The sequence below is a fragment of the Erpetoichthys calabaricus genome, chromosome 8 (genome assembly GCF_900747795.2).
Source record: "Erpetoichthys calabaricus chromosome 8, fErpCal1.3, whole genome shotgun sequence".
NCBI lineage: Eukaryota > Metazoa > Chordata > Cladistia > Polypteriformes > Polypteridae > Erpetoichthys > Erpetoichthys calabaricus.
In genome coordinates, this window is record NC_041401.2 from 5,690,967 (window position 1) to 5,713,704 (window position 22,738).

A 22,738-nucleotide genomic window follows, 5' to 3' on the forward strand; every position below is an offset into this window, starting at 1 on the left:
GGTTTAACCTCCTTCACAGCGTCTCTGCACACTTTGTGTAACATCTTTAGCTGGTTTTCATTTTGAAAAGGCGCTATATAAATTTACAAGTTTAGATGTACACTTGCCCTGATCTCTGCAGCACCTTTTGGTGTTTTCGTCATCACCAGTCACTATATACAATTACAAGGCCACGAGTTTAGTTGTCCTCACAGACTCTTTGTACAGTCTGTATAGCGCCTTTGGATTTTAATTTTTTTTTATTTTGGAAAGGCACTATACAGAATTACAAGAGAGCATATTCAGCTCCAGCGACATACTTGCTGCACATCGTGTATAGTGTCTTTAATGGATTTTCAATATTTAAAAGTTGCCACACACAATTAAAAAGTCACAAATGTAGTTGTCTCTACAGATTCTGTACATTTTATATAGCGCCATTGTTTTTTTTCATCATCAAAAATCACAATATTTAATAAGAAGGTTTATCCGCCATCACAGACTCTCTGCGCAAGTTGTATAATACCTTCTTTATTAAATTACAAATTACAATTACAATTTCAAAGCCACGTGTTTAGTTTGTTCTTGCAGCCTCTTTGCACATTTTTATAGCGCCTTTGCATGCTGTTTTATTTTAGAGAGACTCCCAAGCTCAGCTCCCGTCACAGACTCTTTGCACATTTTACAGAGCGCCTTTTGCTGTTTTTCATTATGGAAAGGCACTATATAATAAGAGGGTCACAAGTTTATTCCTCATTGCAGTCTCTCTGTTCTCTCGATCGCTGTTGGATGTTTGGCATGACGGAAAGGCGCTATATACAAAGGTCAAAAGTTTTGTCTACCCCTGACCTGCTTGTGTTACTGAACAACTGGCGCTCCCTTTGAGGTTCTCATTGGGGCATCTGAGTGCCTATTGGCTGGACTGTCGCGTTTGCTCGTCTCTTATTCGCTGTTTGCGTCATCCGTTATAAGGCGCGCTCTGTGAAAGGTGCTATATAATAAACTCTGAGATATCCCCACCCAATGTGCACTTCCTGTTGCGTGACAGTCAATTGTCGGGCGTTTTGACACGACCTCAGGGGGGGCTTCGTGTCCTTTTGTCACTGAGCTCGCGCCGGTTTGGATTCCCTGCGCCTTTAAATGGTCATTAGCGATCCGGTGTGAAAGTGACAACTCGTCTGAGTCGTCACATCGGCATGCGGGCGGGCGGGCAGGCAGGCAGAGTGGCGTCGTCCTCTAATGGAGATGGTTTGGCGGGCAAGCGTGGTCTGGTGGTCTGTAGACAAATGAGCCCAACCCCCTCCAAACCCCCCATCCAGGACCCCCAGTCCTCGGCTTACAGGCTCATCAAATCGGAGGAGTCAAAAGTGCCGCCAGGGGGACTCCAACCGACTTACGAGCCGCCGATCAAAGGGCACTCTGCAGGTGGGCGTCTCCTCATTTGGGGGTCGGCAGGTCTGCTGGAGCCGGACGTTGTTATCCTCAGAATGCCAGTCTTTATTAGCCTGGACAAACAGCCGGCTTTTGAGTTCATATAGCGCCTTCATTAGTGAGCGCGAGTTCTTAGATCAAAAGGCTAATTAACAGGACGGGCGTAGAGATAGGATGGCGCAGAGGTTAGTGCCCTGGGATCAAATCCTAAGCCTAAGTCATTGTCCTTGTGGGATTTGCATGACCCCCTGGCACGTGCGCATTCGGCGAAATGGCAGGCCAAAAGTGCAGCAGCAACGGACTGGCGTTCTATTCAGATGACACAGGGTCACGGGGGTCAGCTGGAGCCAATCCCAGCCAGCACAGGGCGCAAGGCAAGAACAAACCCCGGGCAGGGCGCCAGCCCACCGCAGACTGCATTAAGTGACTGTTGAAAATGGATGTGACTGCAAAAGCAGAATCTTCATTTAAATTAGGCAAGTCATCAGGTGACGAACAAAAAGCAAAGGCTGAGTACAATCTTAATTGCATATAGCGCCTTTCACAGTGGGCACTGTTTGAGATTTTTCTGTATAATCAGTGCTCAGCCATCATCTTTAGTTTATCACTATTTATAAAAAGCTCTATTTCTAATGGCTAAGAAAAAAAAAAACAAGAATCACTTGCACCCTTTACTCTATATAGTGCCTTTCAAAATTGAGAATTGTCTGAGACTGCGTTGTTAAAGCAATACCTAACTACAATCTTTACTTATCATTAGATCGAATAAATTCCGTTTCTAAAAGCTACTAAAAGCAGAAATCAGACGTACTCTGTATTCTATATAGCGCCTTTCATTGTGAGCACTGTTTGAGACTTTTTTAAAAGCATCGGTCAGTCAAGATTCTTTCTTTATTTATCAGCTTTTATAAAGACCTGTTTTTAATGGCGAAAAAATGAGTAATAAGTAACACTCTTTGTATATAATGCCTTTAAACAGGGAACATTGTTCGAGGAGCGGCACGGTGGCGCAGTGGTAGCGCTGTTGCCTCGCAGTTAGGAAACGCAGTTACCCACGCATGTTCTTCCCGTGTCTGCGTGGGTTAACTCCGGGTGCTCCGGCTTCCTCCCAAAGACATGCAGGTTAGGTGCATTGGCAATCCTAAATTGTCCCTAGTGTGTGCTTGGTGTGTGTGTGTGTGTGTGTGTCCTGCGATGGACTGGCGCTCTGCCTGGAAATGTTCCTGCCTTGTGTCCTGTGTTGGCTGGGATTGGATCCAGCAGACCCCCGTGACCCAGGATATAGCGAGTTGGACAATGACTTAGTGACATTGTTCGTGGCTTCGTTGTTAAAGCAAATCTTAACCACAGCCTTTGTTTCATTTATCACCATTTATAATAAGTTTGTTTTGAGAAATCTAATAAAAACAATAATCAGCTGCAGTTCTTTATCTATATAGCGCCTTTCATAGCGAGCATTATTTGGAACCTCTTTATAACAATAGTTGCCAGCCAAAATCGTTACTTCATTTATCATCAATTAGAAATAGCTCTTATTAATGGATAATAAAGTGAATAATCAACTGCACTGTTTATTCTATATGGCGCCTTTTGATAGTGAGCATTGTTTGAGACGGCTTCGTTAAAACAAAACTTAATTACAATACAATAAGCACTATTTCTAAAAGTTGTAATAAATCAGCCATACTCTGAATTTCCCCTTGGGATTAATAAAGTATCTATCTATCTATCTATCTATCTATCTATCTATCTATCTATCTATCTATCTATCTATCTATCTATCTATCTATCTATCTATTCTATATATTGTAGCGCCTTTCACCGTGAACACTGCTGGAGACTAATTTTTTTAAAGCAGTGTAAACCAATATCTGACAGAAATCCTCATTTTATTTATTATGTTTTAAATGGCTAATGAAATTAATAATCAGATGCGCTCGTTAGTCTATATAGCGCCTTTCATACTGAGCATTGTTGTAGACTTCTTTTTTAAAACCAATATGTGACAGAAATCCTTCTTTTATTTATTATGTTTTAAATGGCTAATGAAATTAATAATCACATGCTCTTTTTATTCTATATAGTGCCTTTCATGGTGAGGATTGTTTGAGACTCTTTTGTTAAAGCAATACTTAATTACAACCTTTTCTTTATTTATCATCATTAATTATAGCCTCTGTTTCTAGCGGCTAATATAATCAATAATCAGTATTAGTGCACACCATTTCGAAGTTCTTTATAAGTGAAGTGCTCAGCATTAACCCAGGGATCCATCTTTACGGATTCCATAAGAGTTAAAGGGGGTTGTCGGCGTCTACCTGTGTAGCACTTGGCTCAAGTCAGTACCCATCCATGCACGGGATGCCAGTTCCTTGGCATGGCACACTGATGGGCACTCCCAAACTTGTTCTTGCCCCAATCACCAACTAATCCTAGGTGGGTATGTTTGGATGTGGGAGAGGTCAGATAAGTCCACATGGTGACTGACCAGGTGCACGTGGGACTCTAAAGCTGTGAAGAAGCAACACGAATTACTGCGCCACCCGGGTGCCCCATCTCAAGCCATCGCTATTTTGCACTGAATGTTTTATGGAAGCTTTTTTCGACTTTTGAACAGAGCAAGTAAATGCCATCTTTTGTTTATAATGTGCTGTTCATTGGCTCGTGACATCCTCTGTCACTTGGTCCTCGATCAAACAGCCCTCACATCACATGACCCCATTACAAGGCGCTTTATAGTGCGTGAACTTCATCGACAGCACATGGTTCCCATTTTGAAAGCGAGACAGTCATCTGTAACTTGGGCTTTCTATTATATAGTGCCTAATGTAAGGAGTGTTATTTCGATCTGCCGCATAAGCAGGGCGGCGCAGGGTAAAAAAAACGCATGGTCTAGTCAGGAATTCAGCCTGCTGGTGGGTGTAAAGGGTGGGGATTGACTTCTGCTATATGGGAAGCGCAAACCCATTTTAGTGGACAAACAGCGCAAACTGAAACTGAACTGAAAATGAACTCGTCAGCAGTGCCCTTCACTCCGAAACTCGTACACGGCATTGAGAAATCACCACAAAAAGAGGACGACGTGCCACGTGTGGTGTGAATGTGCGGGCCGCGTGTGTCTGTGACGGCCAGCAAAGCGCAACTGCGTGTAAGGCGCAAATTAACCACGGGGATAAAAAACAATCTGCGTCCGAAAACCGAGGGACCACCACCTACCCCTCCCCCCTCGGATGGCACCGTGCCAGTGCAGTACACAAACCCATGCAGCATTCCCTTATATCGCTCCTTCCTAATAAGCACTACTATTAATACAGCGTACCAAATACAAGATACCGCAAATAGTGAGACTCATTGTTTACATAAAATAAACTGTCATAGCCGGTTAGTCCATTAGGTGACACAGGCGGCCATCTAGGGTCCCATCAACTGAGGGGCGCGCGCACTCCGGACCCTCTGAGGTGTCGTTTATGTAACTCAAGTGGCGCGCGCTCCGGAACCCCTCAACCCTGGCGGTGCTATGGATACCGAGGGCCGCCGCGCAAAGAATTATTATTATTATAAGCGCGCGTGCTCCGGACACGAGAGTGGACCACGATACACACTTACACACACACACACCTCTTCGATGTCTAATAACACTACGTGTGCGCTTTGGCATGGCGAGGAGAGGGGGGCCAACCCCCAAACAACTTAGTCACTTATTCTCTCACTTGGTCACTCGCTCATTCTTTCACTCCCCTAATACGCTCACTTTTTTATTGACTCACACACTATCTCCCTTATTTACTAATTTGCAAACTCAGCAACTCACTCACATATTCACTCTCGGACTTGATGACTCATTTGTTAACTCACTCATTTAGTTCGCCTATTCACTTAATCACCCACACCCTTGTTCACTCACTCTCATAGTCACGCTGTCACTTACTCATTCAGTCATTCACTCCCTTCCTTGCTAATACACCTTTTCTCTCAGTCACTTGGCCTCTTGCTCATTTGATAATTGATTAACTCACTCTCTCACTTGCTGACTCATGTCTTCACTTACTCACTTAATCACTCACTCCCTCACCCACATTTTCATTGTCTCCTTTACTTTGTCACTCACTCACTTATGTACTCAATGATTCACTCCCTCTCTTCCTAATTAACTCGCTTGGGCGGTACGGTGGCGCAGTGGGTAGTGCTGCTGCCTCGCAGTTTGGAGACCTGGGTTCGCTTCCCGGGTCCTCCCTGCGTGGAGTTTGCATGTTCTCCCTGTGTCTGCGTGGGTTTCCTCCGGGCGCTCCGGTTTCCTCCCACAGTCCAAAGACATGCAGGTTAGGTGGATTGGCGATTCTAAATTGGCCCTAGTGTGTGCTTGGTGTGTGGGTGTCCTGCGGTAGGTTGGCACCCTGCCCGGGATTGGTTCCTGCCTTGTGCCCTGTGTTGGCTGGGATTGGATCCAGCGTGACCCTGTGCTCGGATTCAGTGGGTTGGAAACTGGATGGTTGGATTAACTTGCTTTCTCACTCATTCATTCACATATTCACTCTCTCACATATCTGGACAGTCATTCACTCCCCTTGTTGCTAATACACTTAATCTTTTATTTATTCACTCACACTCTTGCTAAGTTACAACTTTGCTAACTCACTTACTCACCCATAAATTTGCTCTCACACTTATTTGCTACCTCATCCATTCACTCACTCTCACACTCACTCTGATTGCTGACTCATTTGTTCACTAATCACTCTCTCCCTTGTTAGCTGACTCACTCACATATTCACTCTGCCACTTACTCATTTAATCATTCAATCCTTTGCTTGCTAACACACTTATATACTCACTCGCTCACTCTCACACTCTTTGCTAATTTACTAAGTCACTCACTCACTCTCACATTTTCACTCTCTCACATACTTCATCCATCCATTATCCAACCCACTGAATCCGAACACAGGGTCACAGGGGTCTGCTGGAGCCAATCCTAGCCAACACAGGGCACAAGGCAGGAACCAGTCACTCCAGGGGTGCTCTGCAATGGCTGACCCTGCACTCTGACCCCTAGGGGGCATGTGAAAACTAACAGATTCCTAATATAAGAAATTATCCATCCATCCATCCATTTTCCAACCTGCTGAATCCAAACACATGTTCACAGGGGTCTGCTGGAGCCAATCCCAGCCAAAATAGGGCACAAGGCAGGAACCAGTCCCGGACAGGGTGCTAGGGCACACACACACACCTACACACCAAGCACACACTAGGGGCAATTTAGGATTGCCAATGCACCTAACCTGCATGTCTTTGGACTGTGGGAGGAAACCCACGCAGACACGGGGAGAACATGCAAACTCCACGCTTGGAGGACCCGGGAAGCGAACCCAGGTCTCCTAACTCTCACATACTTGCTAAGTCATTTGTTCACTTACTTAGTCACTTAGTCACTCACTCCCTTGCTCACTCTCTCTCACTCTCCCTCTAATCACCCTGGCGGCTGCAGGAGGGGAGGGGCTCATGATGGCACCAGACTGATTTGCCCAGACCAGCCCCCCCCCCGCCCTTATCAGTCTGCCTGTCTGACTGAGGAATGCCACCCCCTCTGCCGTGCCAGTTGTCCTGAGTCTCCAGTCACCCTGCAGGGGTCGCCCCTCTGAAAGGCGCTATATACGACACATTTATTTATTTTTTTTTAGAAAAAGGAAACGAGGAACATTCAAAGTCATTTTCAATGAAGGGCATCTCCAGTGGCACACCATTCATAAAGGCTTTGATGGTGGGCCAAAGGGTGGGGGGTCCCTCAATGTCAGTGTGATGCTAAAATCACAGAGGGTGTGTGAATGGCACTATCAGAGCTGGGGGGTGAAGCTCACCACTCAGATGGGTGATGAATATCTAACTGTGATGTGCATTGCAGGGAGTGGCAGGGAGCCAGCGTGTGGGAAGACCTGCCAGGCAGAGAGAGACAACCAGTGGCTTGGCGTGAGTCTGTCGGGGCGGCTGACGGAGGACGGGCACATTCTGGTGAGAAATCCCCTCCTTCCTCTTCTGCTTCTCTCCTCCTCCTTGTCTCTCTCACACTTTTATTTTCTGGCAAATTAATGGGAAGCAGACATTCTGTGAAGGTTTACTGTGCTTTTAATTTTGTGCAAGGCTTGCGGCCATCGCTGGAAGAACATCTTCTACACTCAGAGAGAGAACCACAAGCTGCCCCATGGCGTTTGCTACAGACTGCGGTCCGATCTGACTCAGATGGGTGGGCCATTGATCCCGTGTTACAAAGGTAAGCACTGTGCCTGGGTGTCCCCACAGACATTCACCCAATTAAAAACATTCATGTGCTGAGTCCATCTTGAGAGCTTCAGAGACACACTCACTATAGCATACTACTGTGAAAGGCGCTATAGCACCGCAAACGAGGACATAAACGTGCATTGGTCAAAGTGGTGTACGGGTTCAGGAAGACATGCAGACCTCTTGTGCACTTTGTGGCCTCTGAGGGGCGCACCACCACCAGGGGAAAAAACTCACGGCGGAGCCACTCCATGCCATAGAGACTGATAAATAGGCCGGAGAGGCACTATACTGTATAAGAGACCGAAAATATACTGTATACGACTTTGATGGATGTGAAAGGTGCTATATAATAGACAGAGAGGAATGAGTAAAAAACATTTGAAAAAAAAATCTGAAATGTGCTATATAATAAGTAGGAAAAACACTATATAAAAGATAGGGAGAAATGAAAGGCACTATATTGAAGACATACAAGTAGGAGGATGCTATAAAACACAGCTAGGAAAGACAATCTTACATATAAATATGGGAAAGTCATCATGAAATGACAGATAAAGAGTTAGGAAAGTCTAAGAGATAAATAGATATGGAACACAGTATATGATAGATAGTTAGATAGATAGATAGATAGATAGATAGTTAGATAGATAGATAGATAGATAGATATGAAAGGCACTATACAACAGATAGATAGATAGACATGTAAGGCACTATACAACAGATAGATAGATAGATAGATAGATAGATAGATAGATAGATAGATAGATAGATGAAAGGCACTATATAACTGATAGATAGATAGATAGATAGATAGATAGATAGATATGAAAGGCACTATATAACTGATAGATAGATAGATAGATAGATAGATAGATAGATAGATAGATAGATATGAAAGGCACTATATAACTGACAGATAGATAGATAGATAGATAGATAGATAGATAGATAGATAGATAGATAGATATGAAAGGCACTATATAACTGACAGATAGATAGATAGATAGATAGATAGATAGAGGAAAGGCACTATATAACTGATAGATAGATAGATAGATAGATAGATAGATAGATAGAGGAAAGGCACTATATGATAGATAGATAGATAGATAGATAGATAGATAGATAGAGGAAAGGCACTATATGATAGATAGATAGATAGATAGATAGATAGATAGATAGATAGATAGATAGATAGATAGAGGAAAGGCACTATATGATAGATAGATAGATAGATAGATAGATAGATAGATAGATAGATAGATAGAGGAAAGGCACTATATGATAGATAGATAGATAGATAGATAGATAGATATGAAAGGCACTATATAACTGACAGATAGATAGATAGATAGATAGATAGATAGAGGAAAGGCACTATATAACTGATAGATAGATAGATAGATAGATAGATATGAAAGGCACTATATAACTGATAGATAGATAGATAGATAGATAGATATGAAAGGCACTATATAACTGGCAGATAGACAGACATAGTCTTTCCTGTGTATCTGTGTATTATATAGTGCCTTCCATATCTGTCTGTGTTTATAAAGTGCCCTTCACATCCACCCCATAATTGTGTTTACCCAAACATTCTGTGCACGTGTACACTCTTTTTGTAATACTTCATATGTTCTTCATATTTCTATTGACTATTTGTTGAATGTTTTTATCATTTTTTCTTTTTTTTATTCGTTTTAGATTACCATCGGAAATTTGGAGAGAATTACGGCTCCTGTCAGGCTGGCATGTCAAGCTTCCTGTTTGAGGTATGGCCTCTCCGAACGGCCCTTCCAGCTTTTTCTGATTCCGGCCTCACATGCCATGGCAGCTTTGCCAGTTTCTCCACTCTCTGTGGGATTTCCAATTCTCGAAACACTCCCGTCATGTTCTGTGACCCTAACCCCGATCTACAGCCCGTCCCAACCTTTCACTGCACAAAGGGGTCACCATGAGCTGTGTAGCGCAGACCCCCTTGCTGTGATGTGGCAGGGTAGTATTTGGGACAGGAGCTGCCGTTTACCTCACTTGGCTTTTTTCTTGTTTCAGGATCTGATGGTTATCGGAGCGCCAGGGTCCAATTACTGGACAGGGTCGGTTATGGTATATAAAACATCCAACAACTCTTTGAAGGCATACAACGATTACGACAACATGGTCACGTATGGAAGCTACCTGGGTAAGAACGCGTGCCGCCGACGCCGCTCTCTACCCGCTTCGATAAATCCACGCTAGTCACCGCTCAGTGTCTGGTAACCTCAAGCAGGGGTGCAATCTCCATGGCTTGTTTTTGATTTAGTGATATGTGACCATATGATGGACTGACGCCTCACTCATTGCATCCTGCCTTGTCCCTGATGCAGCCAGGAAGGTCCGGTATGAAAGATGAGGCGACGAGGCGATTGCGTCAAGGCCACTTTAACCTTGCAGTATTTCGTCATCAGTCCTGGCGAGCTAATCCTCGCGCGTTTCTGTGCGCCCTGGCTACTCATATGCTTTTCAAGAACAGTTCTGTGAAGTGTGGCTACCCGCAAATACTCAACCCAACATTAAATTCACACAACGATAGCCAAGTGTCCGCCAATTCATGGCGAGAAATCGCCCAGACCCTGGGCAAAGAGGAAAATGTATACAGGCAGAAATGGAAATATCCGCGTCGTCGATATGTAAAGGCAAAGAAGAAAACTTCGGGGAATTCTGCAACCACGCAGTGTCACGAAGTGAACACTTGAACTATAGACAGACCAGCGTGCGCATCCAATCTGCGCGTGCGCGTCTGCGAGTACAGCGGGAGGGTAATGTTTTTAAGACTACAACATATGATAGATAGATAGAGTGAAAGGTACTATATGATAGATAGATAGATAGATAGATAGATAGATAGATAGATAGATAGATAGATAGATAGATAGATAGATAGATACTTTATTAATCCCAGGGGGAAATTCACATATTCCAGCAGCAAAAATATTAAATTAAAGAGTAATAAAAAATGCAGATAAAAAAACAGACAATAACTTGAATAATGTTCAACGTTTACCCCCTCTGGTGGAATTGAAGAGTCGCATAGTTTGGGGGAGGAATGATCTTCTCAGTCTGTCAGTGGAGCAGGACAGTGACAGCAGTCTGTCGCTGAAACTGCTCCTCTGTCTGGAGATGACACTGTTTAATGGATGTAGTGGATTCTCCATAATTGATAGGAGCCTGCTGAGTGCCCGTTGCTCTGCTACGGATGTCAGACCGTCCAGCTCTATGCCAACAATAGAGCCTGCCTTCCTCACCAGTTTGTCCAGGCGTGAGGCGTCCTTCTTCTTAATGCTGCCTCCCCAGCACACCACTGCGTAGAAGAGGGCACTCGCCACAACCATCTGATAGAACATCTGCAGCATCTTACTGCAGATGTTGAAGGATGCCAGTCTTCTAAGGAAGTACAGGCGGCTCTGTCCTTTCTTGCACAGAGAATCAGTATTGGCAGTCCAGTCTAATTGTCTAATGATTACAAGATAAGATAACAAAATATACAAAAATGCAAAAAGAGAGTTACATATATGTCCAGAGACTTATTTATCGCCTTTAAAAACAGTGGCAAATAATTTCATTTTAAAAATTCTAAATTTCGCAGATTGCAGTTAGCGCAGCATCGCCGTACCAGGCGCGTCAGCTAATTAAGACGGCACATGCGCTTCTGGCAATGCGTTGTAACATTGGTGTTCATTTCCCTGATTTTCATATATCGCATTTAGTATATATTTATATTTTGTAAAGTTTTGTTAATTTCTGTAATACTATTACGTCTGTTAAATATCTGTTATATTTGATCGGCACGTGTTTAGCTACAAAGAGGCAGGCGACTTGGAAACTGACAGATTTAGATAAACGTGCCGGAGGAACGAAACAGAACAGATTAGTCAAATTGAATTTCACAATTTCATTTTTATTATTTACACTATAGCGACCTTGCAAATGGGTAGACAGGAAGAAAGGACGGCATCATAAATTGTTGAAATAATAACAGAGAGCTCGATTGATTCTTCTGAATGATTTCAAACAACATAAAATGGGAACAGTGTCTCGAAATTATATGACATTAAGAAAAAAATGACCGATCAGTACAGTCAGCAATTTAGATTCTCTGGTTTATCATCAATAACCAAGTGGAAATTCTTTAGATGTCATTCGCACAATATCTGCGCGTCTGAATTAACGATAGGGCTCTCGACCAAAGAAGGCGGGGTGGGGTTGGGAGGCGGAGCTGCAAGTCAAACGCACAGCATTGTGGGAATAACATGATTCATGGCTACTTTGAGCGCCGACTTTCCAGGAAATAACTGTTAATAATGTAGCAAAGCGCGGTGCCGGCATGTGTGGCTCAAATGGATCCGCGCACTTGTTTCGTTTCGTAGCGCTGTTTTACCATCCTAATAAGGACTGACTCACCAACCCGTCAGTATTAAACTAAAAAAGCAGACGGCTGCGCAAATGTGCCCCTTGTGAAGGGTACATCTGCGCGGGCTTTTTTTTTTTGATGACGTCTATATTTACATAACGGGCGCCCGAAAACCGCCGTGAGTTTTCCCGCTCATAAGGTACCGCCACTGTGCTCGTCTCTGCACGCCGTTACAACATTTTTGCATAAAAATGCATACATTGTGTATGTTTTGACCATACGAATGAATGGCGGAAATGTGGATTGAACAACACGAGTTCCGCGAATTTCCTTTTCTTTTTTGACGTTTATCATTTTCCGCTGTGCAGGATTAGCGCAGCGTTGTGTTTGAATGTTCAAGATGTACGGTACTTTCTTTACAAAAACATGACATAAATGTTTTTCTCGGCCACTACTACAAACTATACGGGGTAAGTAGAAATAAAAAAAAAAACGTGTATACTGTACTGTACTGTATATGTTGTAGCGACGGATTGCACTGACCTCCCAGGATGCTGTGCGGCGCTGCAGCTAAAATTAAACCGTTAATAATAATAATAATAATAATACATTTTATTTATACAAGGCGCCTTTCAGGGAACTCAAGGACACCGAACAACAATAAATAAATAAATAAATAGATAAATAATTAAATAAAAGACACAATTATAAAAAACTTAAAACATCAGAAAATCTAGAAATTAAAACCAAACAAAACCACTATAATCAGGAGGAAAAAGAAAAAGCCATTTTAAACAGATGCGTTTTAAGTTTACATTTGAAGGATGAATATGATTTGATATTTCGGAGATCCGCAGGCAATGAATTCCAGAGCTTGGGAGCAGAACGGCCGAAAGCTGTGCTCCCCATGGTGGTTAGATGGGCGGGAGGGACGGTCAGATGGGTGGAGGAAGAGGATCTAAGGTTACGGGATGGAATGGCAACATGAAGAAGGTCAGACAGATATGGAGGGGCGAGGTTATGGATGGCCTTAAATGTTAATAGTAGAATCTTAAAATCAATACGAAACTTAATCAGGAGCCAATGAAGCTGCTGCAAGACCGGAGTAATATGGTGAATAGATGGGATTTGAGTGATGATACGTGCTGCAGAATTCTGGACTAACTGAAGCTTATGAAGAGATTTATTCGGGAGACCAAAGAGGAGTGAATTGCAGTAGTCCAGCCAAGAAGTGACAAGACTATGAACAAGAATGGCAGTGGTGTGAGGAGTGAGGGAGGGGCGAATGGGATTAATATTACGTAGGTGGAAGTAAGCAGACCGGGTGATGTTATTAATGTGAGATTGGAAGGATAGAGAACTGTCGAGGATCACACCCAGACTCTTGACCTGAGATGATGGGGAAACAACAAAGTCATCAATAATAAGAGAAAGATTATTGGTTTTGGATAATGAAGATTTTGAACCAATGAGGAGAACCTCAGTTTTGTCACTGTTTAATTTGAGAAAATTCGAAGAAAACCAGGATTTAATTTCAGCAATGCAGTCAATAAGCGAGGGTGGTGGAAAAGAAGAGGTGGGATTACCAGCAAGGTAGAGCTGGGTGTCATCAGCATAACAGTGAAAATTAATGTTATATTTGCGAAAAATATTGCCAAGGGGAAGAAGGTAAATAATAAAAAGAGAAGGCCCCAGGACAGAGCCCTGGGGCACACCAGAGGTAACAGCGGTGGGTTGGGATGTGAAGGTTTTAAGTTGTATGAACTGAGTGCGGCCTAAGAGGTAGGATCTAAACCAATCAAGTGGAGTGTGAGTAATGCCAATCAGAGATAATCTATTAAGGAGAGTGGTAGGACAAATAGTATCAAAGGCCGCACTCAGATCAAGGAGGTTGAGAATAGTGATTAGACCGGAGTCAGCAGCCATAAGGAGGTCATTAGTAATTTTAACAAGTGCCGTTTCTGTACTATGAAGGGGGCGAAAACCAGACTGAAACTTTTCATATAGATTATTATGAGATAAATGGGTGTGAAGTTGGATAGCTACTATTTTTTCAAGAATTTTGGAGATAAAGGGCAAGTTAGAAATGGGGCGAAAGTTATTGAAATTAGTAGGATCAGCACCAGGTTTTTTTAATATTGGGGTTATAGCAGCAGTTTTAAAAGATGAGGGAATAATACCAGTAGTGAGAGAAGAGTGAATGATGGCAGAAATAAGAGGGACTAGAGAGAGGAGGCAGGCTTTAACCAGAACTGTAGGCAGGGGGTCCAGCTGACAAGTAGATGACTTGGATTTGCAGATGAGATCTGAAATTTCAGAGGAAGTGGGAAGCTGGAAAGAAGAGAAAAAGTGAATAGGCGAGTGTAGTTCAGAAGGAATACAGAGAGGATCTAGACCAAGGTTAGTTATGATTTAATTTATGCTGTATTTTAAAATAGTTCTTGTGTTTAATGTTGGATTATAACTTTTGGTAACGGTAGTGTTTTATTAAAGTTTAAAGGGTAGGTTGGAGTTTGTCTACCAAAACTAAGCAATGCTTCCCGGGACTAAAGAGGTGTGCTGAAGTTGAGTATTGTCGTTTTGTAGTGTTTGCATTACTTGAATGTACAACTCTACTAGTATTAAAATAAAAAGTGTTTTTTTATACATTGAGTGTGTTTATGTGTCACAATGTATACTAGCTGTGCAAGCCCTGGGTCTTAGAAACTATTTAAAATGTCAGAAAAAAAATTGAAATTTGGAGATGTCAGGTAATTGAAAGGAACTACTCTGGGCACCTCTCTCTTAGGAGATTTCGTTCTGTTCATCACTTGTGCATTAGCGGCAGGAGGAAAAGTAAAAGGGTTACCATTTTGTCGATGTGGTCACCTCGCTTCTATATTAGCGGCTAAGTGAATATCCCCTTGGGATTAATAAAGTATCTATCTATCTATCTATCTATCTATCTATCTATCTATCTATCTATCTATCTATCTATCTATCTATCTATCTATCTAAGTGAGTGACTGTTTCTTTGGAGGTTTCGTGTTGCCGACGTGTTGGCCTTACTTGTGTATCCTCGGCGGTGGAGCCCTTAGCCCGACTCCACCTCTCACTTCCGGGCCGGACAGATGCGTAGACGTTAATATATAAGTGGTGATGGGAAAATGAAGCCCTGTGAAGCGTTGAGGCTTTCTTTCTGTTTGTGCCGAAAAAGATTCAAAGCTTTGAAGCTTCAGCCTCAGTTTGAACAGCGACATCTGGTGGTTAACTGAGGTGTGAAGAGCGCAAGTGAAGCTGCACTCACTGTTTTGAGTCTCATGTCACCAGTAAAAGGTCAGAAAAGTCTGTGTTCAGTTTATTCTGCTAAAGTCCTTGTCCATTTATACTATTTAACTTTTGAATATTTGTTTATTGATCTTTAAAGTTTGTCCTGTTTCACTACTACACAGGTGGCGCCGTGGGAGGCGGCTAATCTCTCTCTGTGTAAAATCCAACATCAGTCTGTCTGTCTGTATGTCCGCTTTTCACGAGAGTAATACCAGTTGATTTTGCGACTTCTCCCATCGAGCTATGTATTATAGTTCAGTTGCGGTACTGATTTATACGCGTGAATCTGAGAAAGACGCTGTGGGCTGAGGGGGGCAGGGCCCTCCTCACTCACTCACTCACGTGCCAGCCTGTATTCTAGTCGCTCTACCTCTCACCACGTGTTGAAGCGCACCTTGCCTCCTCTTAGCTCAGGAGTGGGCAGGAGGAGGAGTATAGGAACCTCATCAAGGACTTTGTTAAATGGTGCGACTCAAACCACCTACACCTGAACACCAGAAAAACCAAGGAGCTGGTGGTGGATTTTAGGAAGACCAGACCCCTCATGGACCCCGTGATCATCAGAGGTGACTGTGTGCAGATGGTGCAGACCTATAAATACCTGGGAGTGCAGCTGGATGATAAACTGGACTGGACTGCCAATACTGATGTTCTGTGTAAGAGAGGACAGAGCCGACTATACTTCATTAGAAGGCTGGAGTCCTTCAACATCTGCAATAAGATGCTGCAGATGTTCTATCAGACGGTTGTGGCGAGCGCCCTCTTCTACGCGGTGGTGTGCTGGGGAGGCAGCATTAAGAGGAAAGATGCCTCACGCCTGGACAAACTGGTGAGGAAGGCAGGCTCTATTGTAGGCATGGAGCTGGACAGTTTGACATCCGTGGCAGAGCGACGGGCGCTGAGCAGACTCCTGTCAATCATGGAGAATCCACTGCATCCACTGAACAGGATCATCTCCAGACAGAGGAGCAGCTTCAGCGACAGACTGCTGTCACCGTCCTGCTCCACTGACAGACTGAGGAGATCATTCCTCCCCACAAACTATGCGACTCTTCAGTTCCACCCGGGGGGGTAAACGTTAACATTATACAAAGTTATTGTCTGTTATACCTGCATTGTTATCACTCTTTAATTTAATATTGTTTTTTTTGTATCAGTATGCTGCTGCTGGAGTATGGGAATTTCCCCTTGGGACTAGTGAAGTACCTAGATAGATAGATAGATAGATAGATAGATAGATAGATAGATAGATAGATAGATAGATAGATAGATAATCAATCTATCTATCTATCTATCTATCTATCTATCTATCTATCTATCTATCTATCTATCTATCTATCTATCTATCTATCTATCTATCTATCTATCTATCTATCTATCTATCTATCTATCTATCTGTCTATCTATCTATCTACCTGTTTGTTCAGCAGACATCATCTACAGATTGTTATAGGAGTAACGTTTGACATTTTTGAACGAGAGATCAGAGCTACGTGTGTTTTAGAGGGTAGCTGCTGATTGGCAGAGATATCACAGCCATGTGGTCTTCTCCCCACACGGTGAACGCTCTCCCGTCAAACCTGAACACAATCAGATACAGTGGCAACGTTTGACTTTGGAGTGTACCTGCCTTCCGCTTGGCCAGAATTACATTTTTTTTAATTGATTTTTAAAGTTTCACTGCTATGTGGATGGAGCCGCGGGGCACAGCTAGTACCGTATATGCACAATATCAATAAGACCTGTAAACTAATAAAGTGCATACAAACCTCATATCTCAAAGAGTAAACACTTTGTAAGGGGATACCAATTAGATATTTCTTTCCAAAAAACACGTGGCCGCTACACAGCAGCACTTTCAATGTCCACGTGGTGAAAGGTCTCCATTTCTACATGTGCATTATGAGTACTGCGTTTGAAAACAACTGCTCGAACAAAAGGTGTTTTTTTTGTGATTTCTTTGAATCTATTGTAGCAGTAGAGGCCCCTATCAACCTCTTGAACCCTCAGGTACCACTCCAAACACTGGGTAAAAGTACAATTATTATTTATTTTATAATAATAATTACGTGCACAAAGCACCCTCCACTCTACACTACTCATACAATACAATAATCAATATTTAATCACCAATCCTCCTCTCCCAGACGCGTTGCTACCCTTCCTCCCAGCTCAGCTCACTCGTCTGGGGTTAAGCCCTGCAATCCATAAGTCCTCATCACTTCCGGGTCAGATTAAAAATCCTTTTCTTCAACCCGGAAGCACGTCGTTCCTTCCGGTCATGTGATCAGGACGCACTTCCGGGTTATAGGGCACGTAGTACTCCTCAAGCCTCCCTACAGTGGCTCCTGGTGGTCCCCATGGTATCCAGCAGGGCTGTTTATAAAAACTACAAGGTCCACAAGGCCCTGCTGGAATTCAGGGAACTTTCATGCTGCTGGGAGGGCTCCATCTGGCGGCCTGGAGGTGTGGGCCGGAATATTTGGCCGGCCTTCCCTCACACTATATATGTTTGTTACATTTACGTTTCTATCTTGTTGCTTGCTATATAGGTATTTATACGTTTAGAGAGGTAAAAACGTTTTCAAAACCTGGTAGGATCGTCTCAATAAAAATTTAGAATAAGTATTTCAAGCACTGAGGAAGCGGATTCTCTCTACTCTTTTTTTTTTTAATCTTAATTCATTAATTTATTTTTTCATTATATTTATTTTTACTTTTTTTTTTGACTTATTAAAGTTTTACTTTGCTGGCCTAGCTCTCTTTCTCATGGGTGGGGGTTGATTTGTTTCGAACCTAGTTTTGTTAAACTTGACTTTCTTGTATGGAATGTTATTTGAGTTTAATAAAATGTTAAAAAAAAAAGAGAGGTAAAAGATAATAAAAGAAGTGCTGTGACACTTATGAGAGCTGCAAGCCCTTTAAAGAGTTCCTGTGGTTAATTGCAGAGGACGAGTCAGATAGACTCAAGCAGGCAGCGGGTAGAGAAGTGAACAGCACACCGAGTGAGGCAGTGCAGAGCGATCTGGAAATTTAGGAACAGGGAATTGTAGAGAGGCAGAGCTGAGACCAGGAGCTGCTCAGACTGAAACAACACAAGCCACAGTATCTTCTAGAAACAAAAGTGGACAAAAAGCACAGCAGGTGACACATGTGTCCAGTATCACTGGACTGTAGACACAACTGACTGCTACTCTATGTGCCACGAGCCATTTTGTTGCAGCGATCACAAAAATGTAACTGTGGTCTGTGATGATTGTGCTGACTACCACAATATGACCGTGCAATTTGTTATTATTCAATGTTTTGCAGGAAATATTAAAAATTTCTTTCAAAAAAAGTATAGCGTTCAAGGAAGAGGTATTCAGAAAATGTGTACAGCTATGGTTATTTGTGGCTTCTTGCAACTGAGAGGACATGGCGGATGTCTGCCGGCTGGCCGATCAACCACACGGGTTACGTGTTTGGTACCCACCCAAATATCAGATTGTGACCACGATCAGACCTGTGCATAAAGTACCCCGATCTACACCCTGTCAGATAAGCAAACCAGCCTACGTGGAACGACGTCTGAGGCTTTGCCTCAGGCACTGATGTCCGAGGCTCGATCCCTGCAAGGGGAAGCAAAAGTGCGTACACCCGATGAGCCCCAAAATGGGCTCATAACTTCATTTATGGACTTATTTGTTTTGATTTCTTTGTATGTGTGGATTACTTGGGTTGTTACTGACATCTGCTAAAACTTTCATGTTAATAGCCCCTTTAGAAATACATTTACTGAGAGAAACGTCAGTGCGTTCAATACTTCTTTTCCCTGCTGTATATATACTGCTCAAAAAAAATTAGAAGGTCCTTAACCCATCAGCAGGACCGACTGGTATCTGCTCTTTTTGGCAAGGAGGAACAGGATGAGCAGGTGGCAGAGCCTACAAAATGATCTCCAGCAGGCCACTGGTATGAATGTCTCTGACCAAACAATCAGAAACAGACTTCATGAGGGTGGCCTGAGAGCCCGACGTGCTCTAGTGGGCACCATGCAGCTCGATTGGCATTTGCCATAGAATACCAGAATTGGCAGGTCCACCACTGGCGAGCGCCCTGTGCTTTTCACAGATGAAAGCAGGTGCACACTGAGCACATGTGACAGACGTGAAAGGGTCTGGAGAAGCCGTGGAGAATGCTGCCTGTAACCTTGTTCAGCATGAGCGGTTTGGTGGAGGGTCAGTCATGGTACATCTGGGAGGCATATCCATGGAGGGACACACAGACCTCTACAGGCTAGACAACAGCTCCTTGACTGTCATCAGGTATCAGGATGAAATCCTTGGACCCATTGTCAGACCCTATGCTGGTTCCTCCTGGTACACGACAATGCCCGGCCTCACGTGGCGAGAGTATGCAGGAAGTTCCTGGATGATTAAGGTATTGATACCATTGACTGGCCCCCACGCTCGCCTGACCTCAATCCAATAGAACACCTCTAGGACATTATGTTTTGGTCCATCCAACGCCACCAGGTTGCACCTCAGACTGTCCAGGAGCTCAATGGTGCCCTGTTCCAGATCTGGGAGGAGATCCCCCTAGGGCACCATCTGTCGTCTCATTAGGACGTTGTCAGGCATGCATACAAGCATATGGGGGGGCATACAAACTACTGAGTACGATTTGGGGTTGAAATTTCGGCCAAATGGACTCGCCTGCCTGTCGCATCATTTTTTCCCTTTGATTTTCAGGGTGTCTTTGAGTTCAGCCCCCTGTACGTTGATCATTTTCATTTCCATCACACTATGTGGCATCCTTTCGCTCCTCACATATCACCATATCAGTCCATAGCAGTAGAGATAGCCAGCAGGATATTTTTTCCCCATTGAGATCTGATGTGTTTTTAAAGTGTTCCTTTAATTTTTTTGAGCAGTTTATGTATATGAAGTCATACACGTGTATGCCTGGTCACTAAAAGACCCGTCGCATGTAATAGTGTTTCCTGAAAGTTCCATCTATGGCAAGCTTCAAAAAGCTCAGACGTGCAACTGAGACAGAGCTTCAGAAGTTGGCGATGGCTGATGCAGACAGAGAATGTGATCCTCTGCAATTTTGGAAAACCAATAAAACCGATTTACCTTGAGTGTTTCACCTTACAAAGAAATATGTATATATTCCTGCAAGTAGTGCCACATCTGAAAGGGTATTTATTAGTACAGGTGGACACATTGTAAGTTGGCACAGAGCATCACTGATGCCCAAGAGAGTACAGTACATCCCACAAACAGTGACAGTTCTCAGACTACTGAGTTCATAAAAAGCATGTGATTTTGCTGTCTGCACGACAAGAAGAAATGAATGAAAGAGGAAACGAGCTTCCTAGTTGGGCTTGGTGACACTTTAACGACACAGTGACTAAACGTGTGCTCAGGATTTCCTTTACATTAAAAACACAGCTGCATTATGTAAAGATCATAATGATTCAATGTTCCTCTTAAAAATCTAAACTTATCAGTAAAGCGCCACATTGACCTGCTGTCTCTCAGGGTCGGATGCAGCCAACAATTGTAGCTCATCTCATTTCGTCTTCCTATCTCCTTTTCCTGGTGAGGGCTGTAGTGGCGTCACGCCAAGTGGGTCAGCTAAGACTTCCTTGCCCTCAGCTACAGAGTCAAGCTCTTCCCAATTCATTCCCAAAGGCAGCCAAGAGTTCATTAAGAACATGAGGACACCATTGGAAACTTGTTAAGAGAAAAATTTCGCACAAACATTAGGAAGTTTTTCTTTACACAAAGAACGACAGACACTTGGAATAAAAGACCAAGTAGTGTGGTAGACAGTAAGTAAACTCAACTTGATGTTTTTTTGGAAGAAATAAGTGGATAGAACTGGCGAGCTTTGTTGGGCTGAATGGCTTGTTCTCATCTGGAGTGTTCTGATGTTCTAAAAAATAAAGAGATATAATCCCTTCAATGCATGTGGGGTCTGCTGCCCAGAGGGAATGTGCCCAGAGCAGCACTAGGGAGAGCCACCTGGGGGGAATCTGTAGAACATACCCAAATTTTCATTTTAGTTGAAGACTTCAACAGAGATGTGAAATCTCCATTCGGTACATTTACAAAAAAAAATAGTAATAAACAAGGGGGGCTCTGCCCCCTGTTCGCTTCGCTCGCCTACCCCCGGTGTTGGGTATCCTGAAATACATTAGTCGAGCTCGTTCGTCTTGGAGCCGTGCCCACTTTGCTTGCGGCATTTCAGACGCGCGTTGTAGGTGCCTGCTTTCATTGATTTTATCCAGCCGGGCTCGTGTTTGTATATCCGTCAGTCGAGCTTGTTCATTTTGAACCCGTGCCTGCTTTGCTTCCGCAGTTTCAGACGCGTGTTGTAGGCGCCTGCGTTCATTGATCTTATCTAGGTGGGCTCGTGTTTGTATCGTTGAGCTGTATTGTGTTTGAATTCGGTGTAAAGTGTTCAGTACAGTACAATCCCAAGCAACACATTATTCCTATCTTCACTCCGCAGTAGTGCCACTCACAATATGGCGGTAACACCTGCGCCTTCCGTAGTAGTGCCACTCACAATATGGCAGTGACGTATTATCGTTGTGGACCTGTGGGGCTGCCGTAGCCTCTTCCGTTTGAATCTGGGCTGCAGCGCAGAATCCTCTTTTTTGTATGGCTGTGTCGTTAGTCGTTAGCTATGGGCGCGTTGTTGCTTCATTTCTCATTCACGTCAGTTGAGCTCTTTCGTTTTTGGGCCGTGACTCCTTCGTTCGCGGTGGATACGACTTTGCGTGTGGTTTATGAGACGTGCGCTGTATGTGCCTGCGCAGCATGTCTCATGGTCCCATCGCCGTGTACCTGCGTCCATGCCATCTGGTTTACCATTCTCGGTTAGTAATATGGTTTGTGTTTAAGATATTTGAACGACTCACCATAGTCCCTCCACAACCGGCAACTAACAACAGCACGTCACTTGATGCCACTTTGACATCACTTAAGTTGGACTTGGCTGTCTTTATAACCATTATAGCCTCTCGCTGTGTGTTTGGGGCTCCGTTATTAACTACGTGTGGTGGCCGTCCAAGGGAATGACAGTCTTGAAACCTCGATATTCCCGTTTACTTCAAATGAAAAACAGTAAAACAAACACTAAACGGTGTCAGAATGAAAGAAAACAACAGTCTCCAGTTAATGCCTGGCCAAATAATTTAAAGGTTTCTCTTCTTTAATGACCTCTTGGGCACGGCCATCAGCAGTGTGTCTGTCTGTGGAGAGAGTGTCGACCTCGTCATCGAGAGGTTTACTGACCTCAGCAGTGACATTCACGTGACTCTTCCTATGAAGTAAGTAGATGGATTGG

The 22,738-nt window shown here is 43.5% G+C and overlaps 1 protein-coding gene across 1 annotated transcript in view; it reads left to right on the plus strand.

Moving 5' to 3' along the window:
* The window catches only part of itga4 (integrin alpha 4), a 187,487-nt gene that overhangs the window by 12,471 nt on the left and 152,278 nt on the right, over positions 1–22,738 (plus strand). The window contains exons 3-6 of the mRNA XM_028806210.2: positions 7,313–7,419; positions 7,549–7,678; positions 9,400–9,467; positions 9,748–9,877. Coding sequence (XP_028662043.2) covers positions 7,313–7,419; positions 7,549–7,678; positions 9,400–9,467; positions 9,748–9,877 — 435 coding nt within the window. The remainder of the gene's footprint in view (positions 1–7,312; positions 7,420–7,548; positions 7,679–9,399; positions 9,468–9,747; positions 9,878–22,738) is intronic.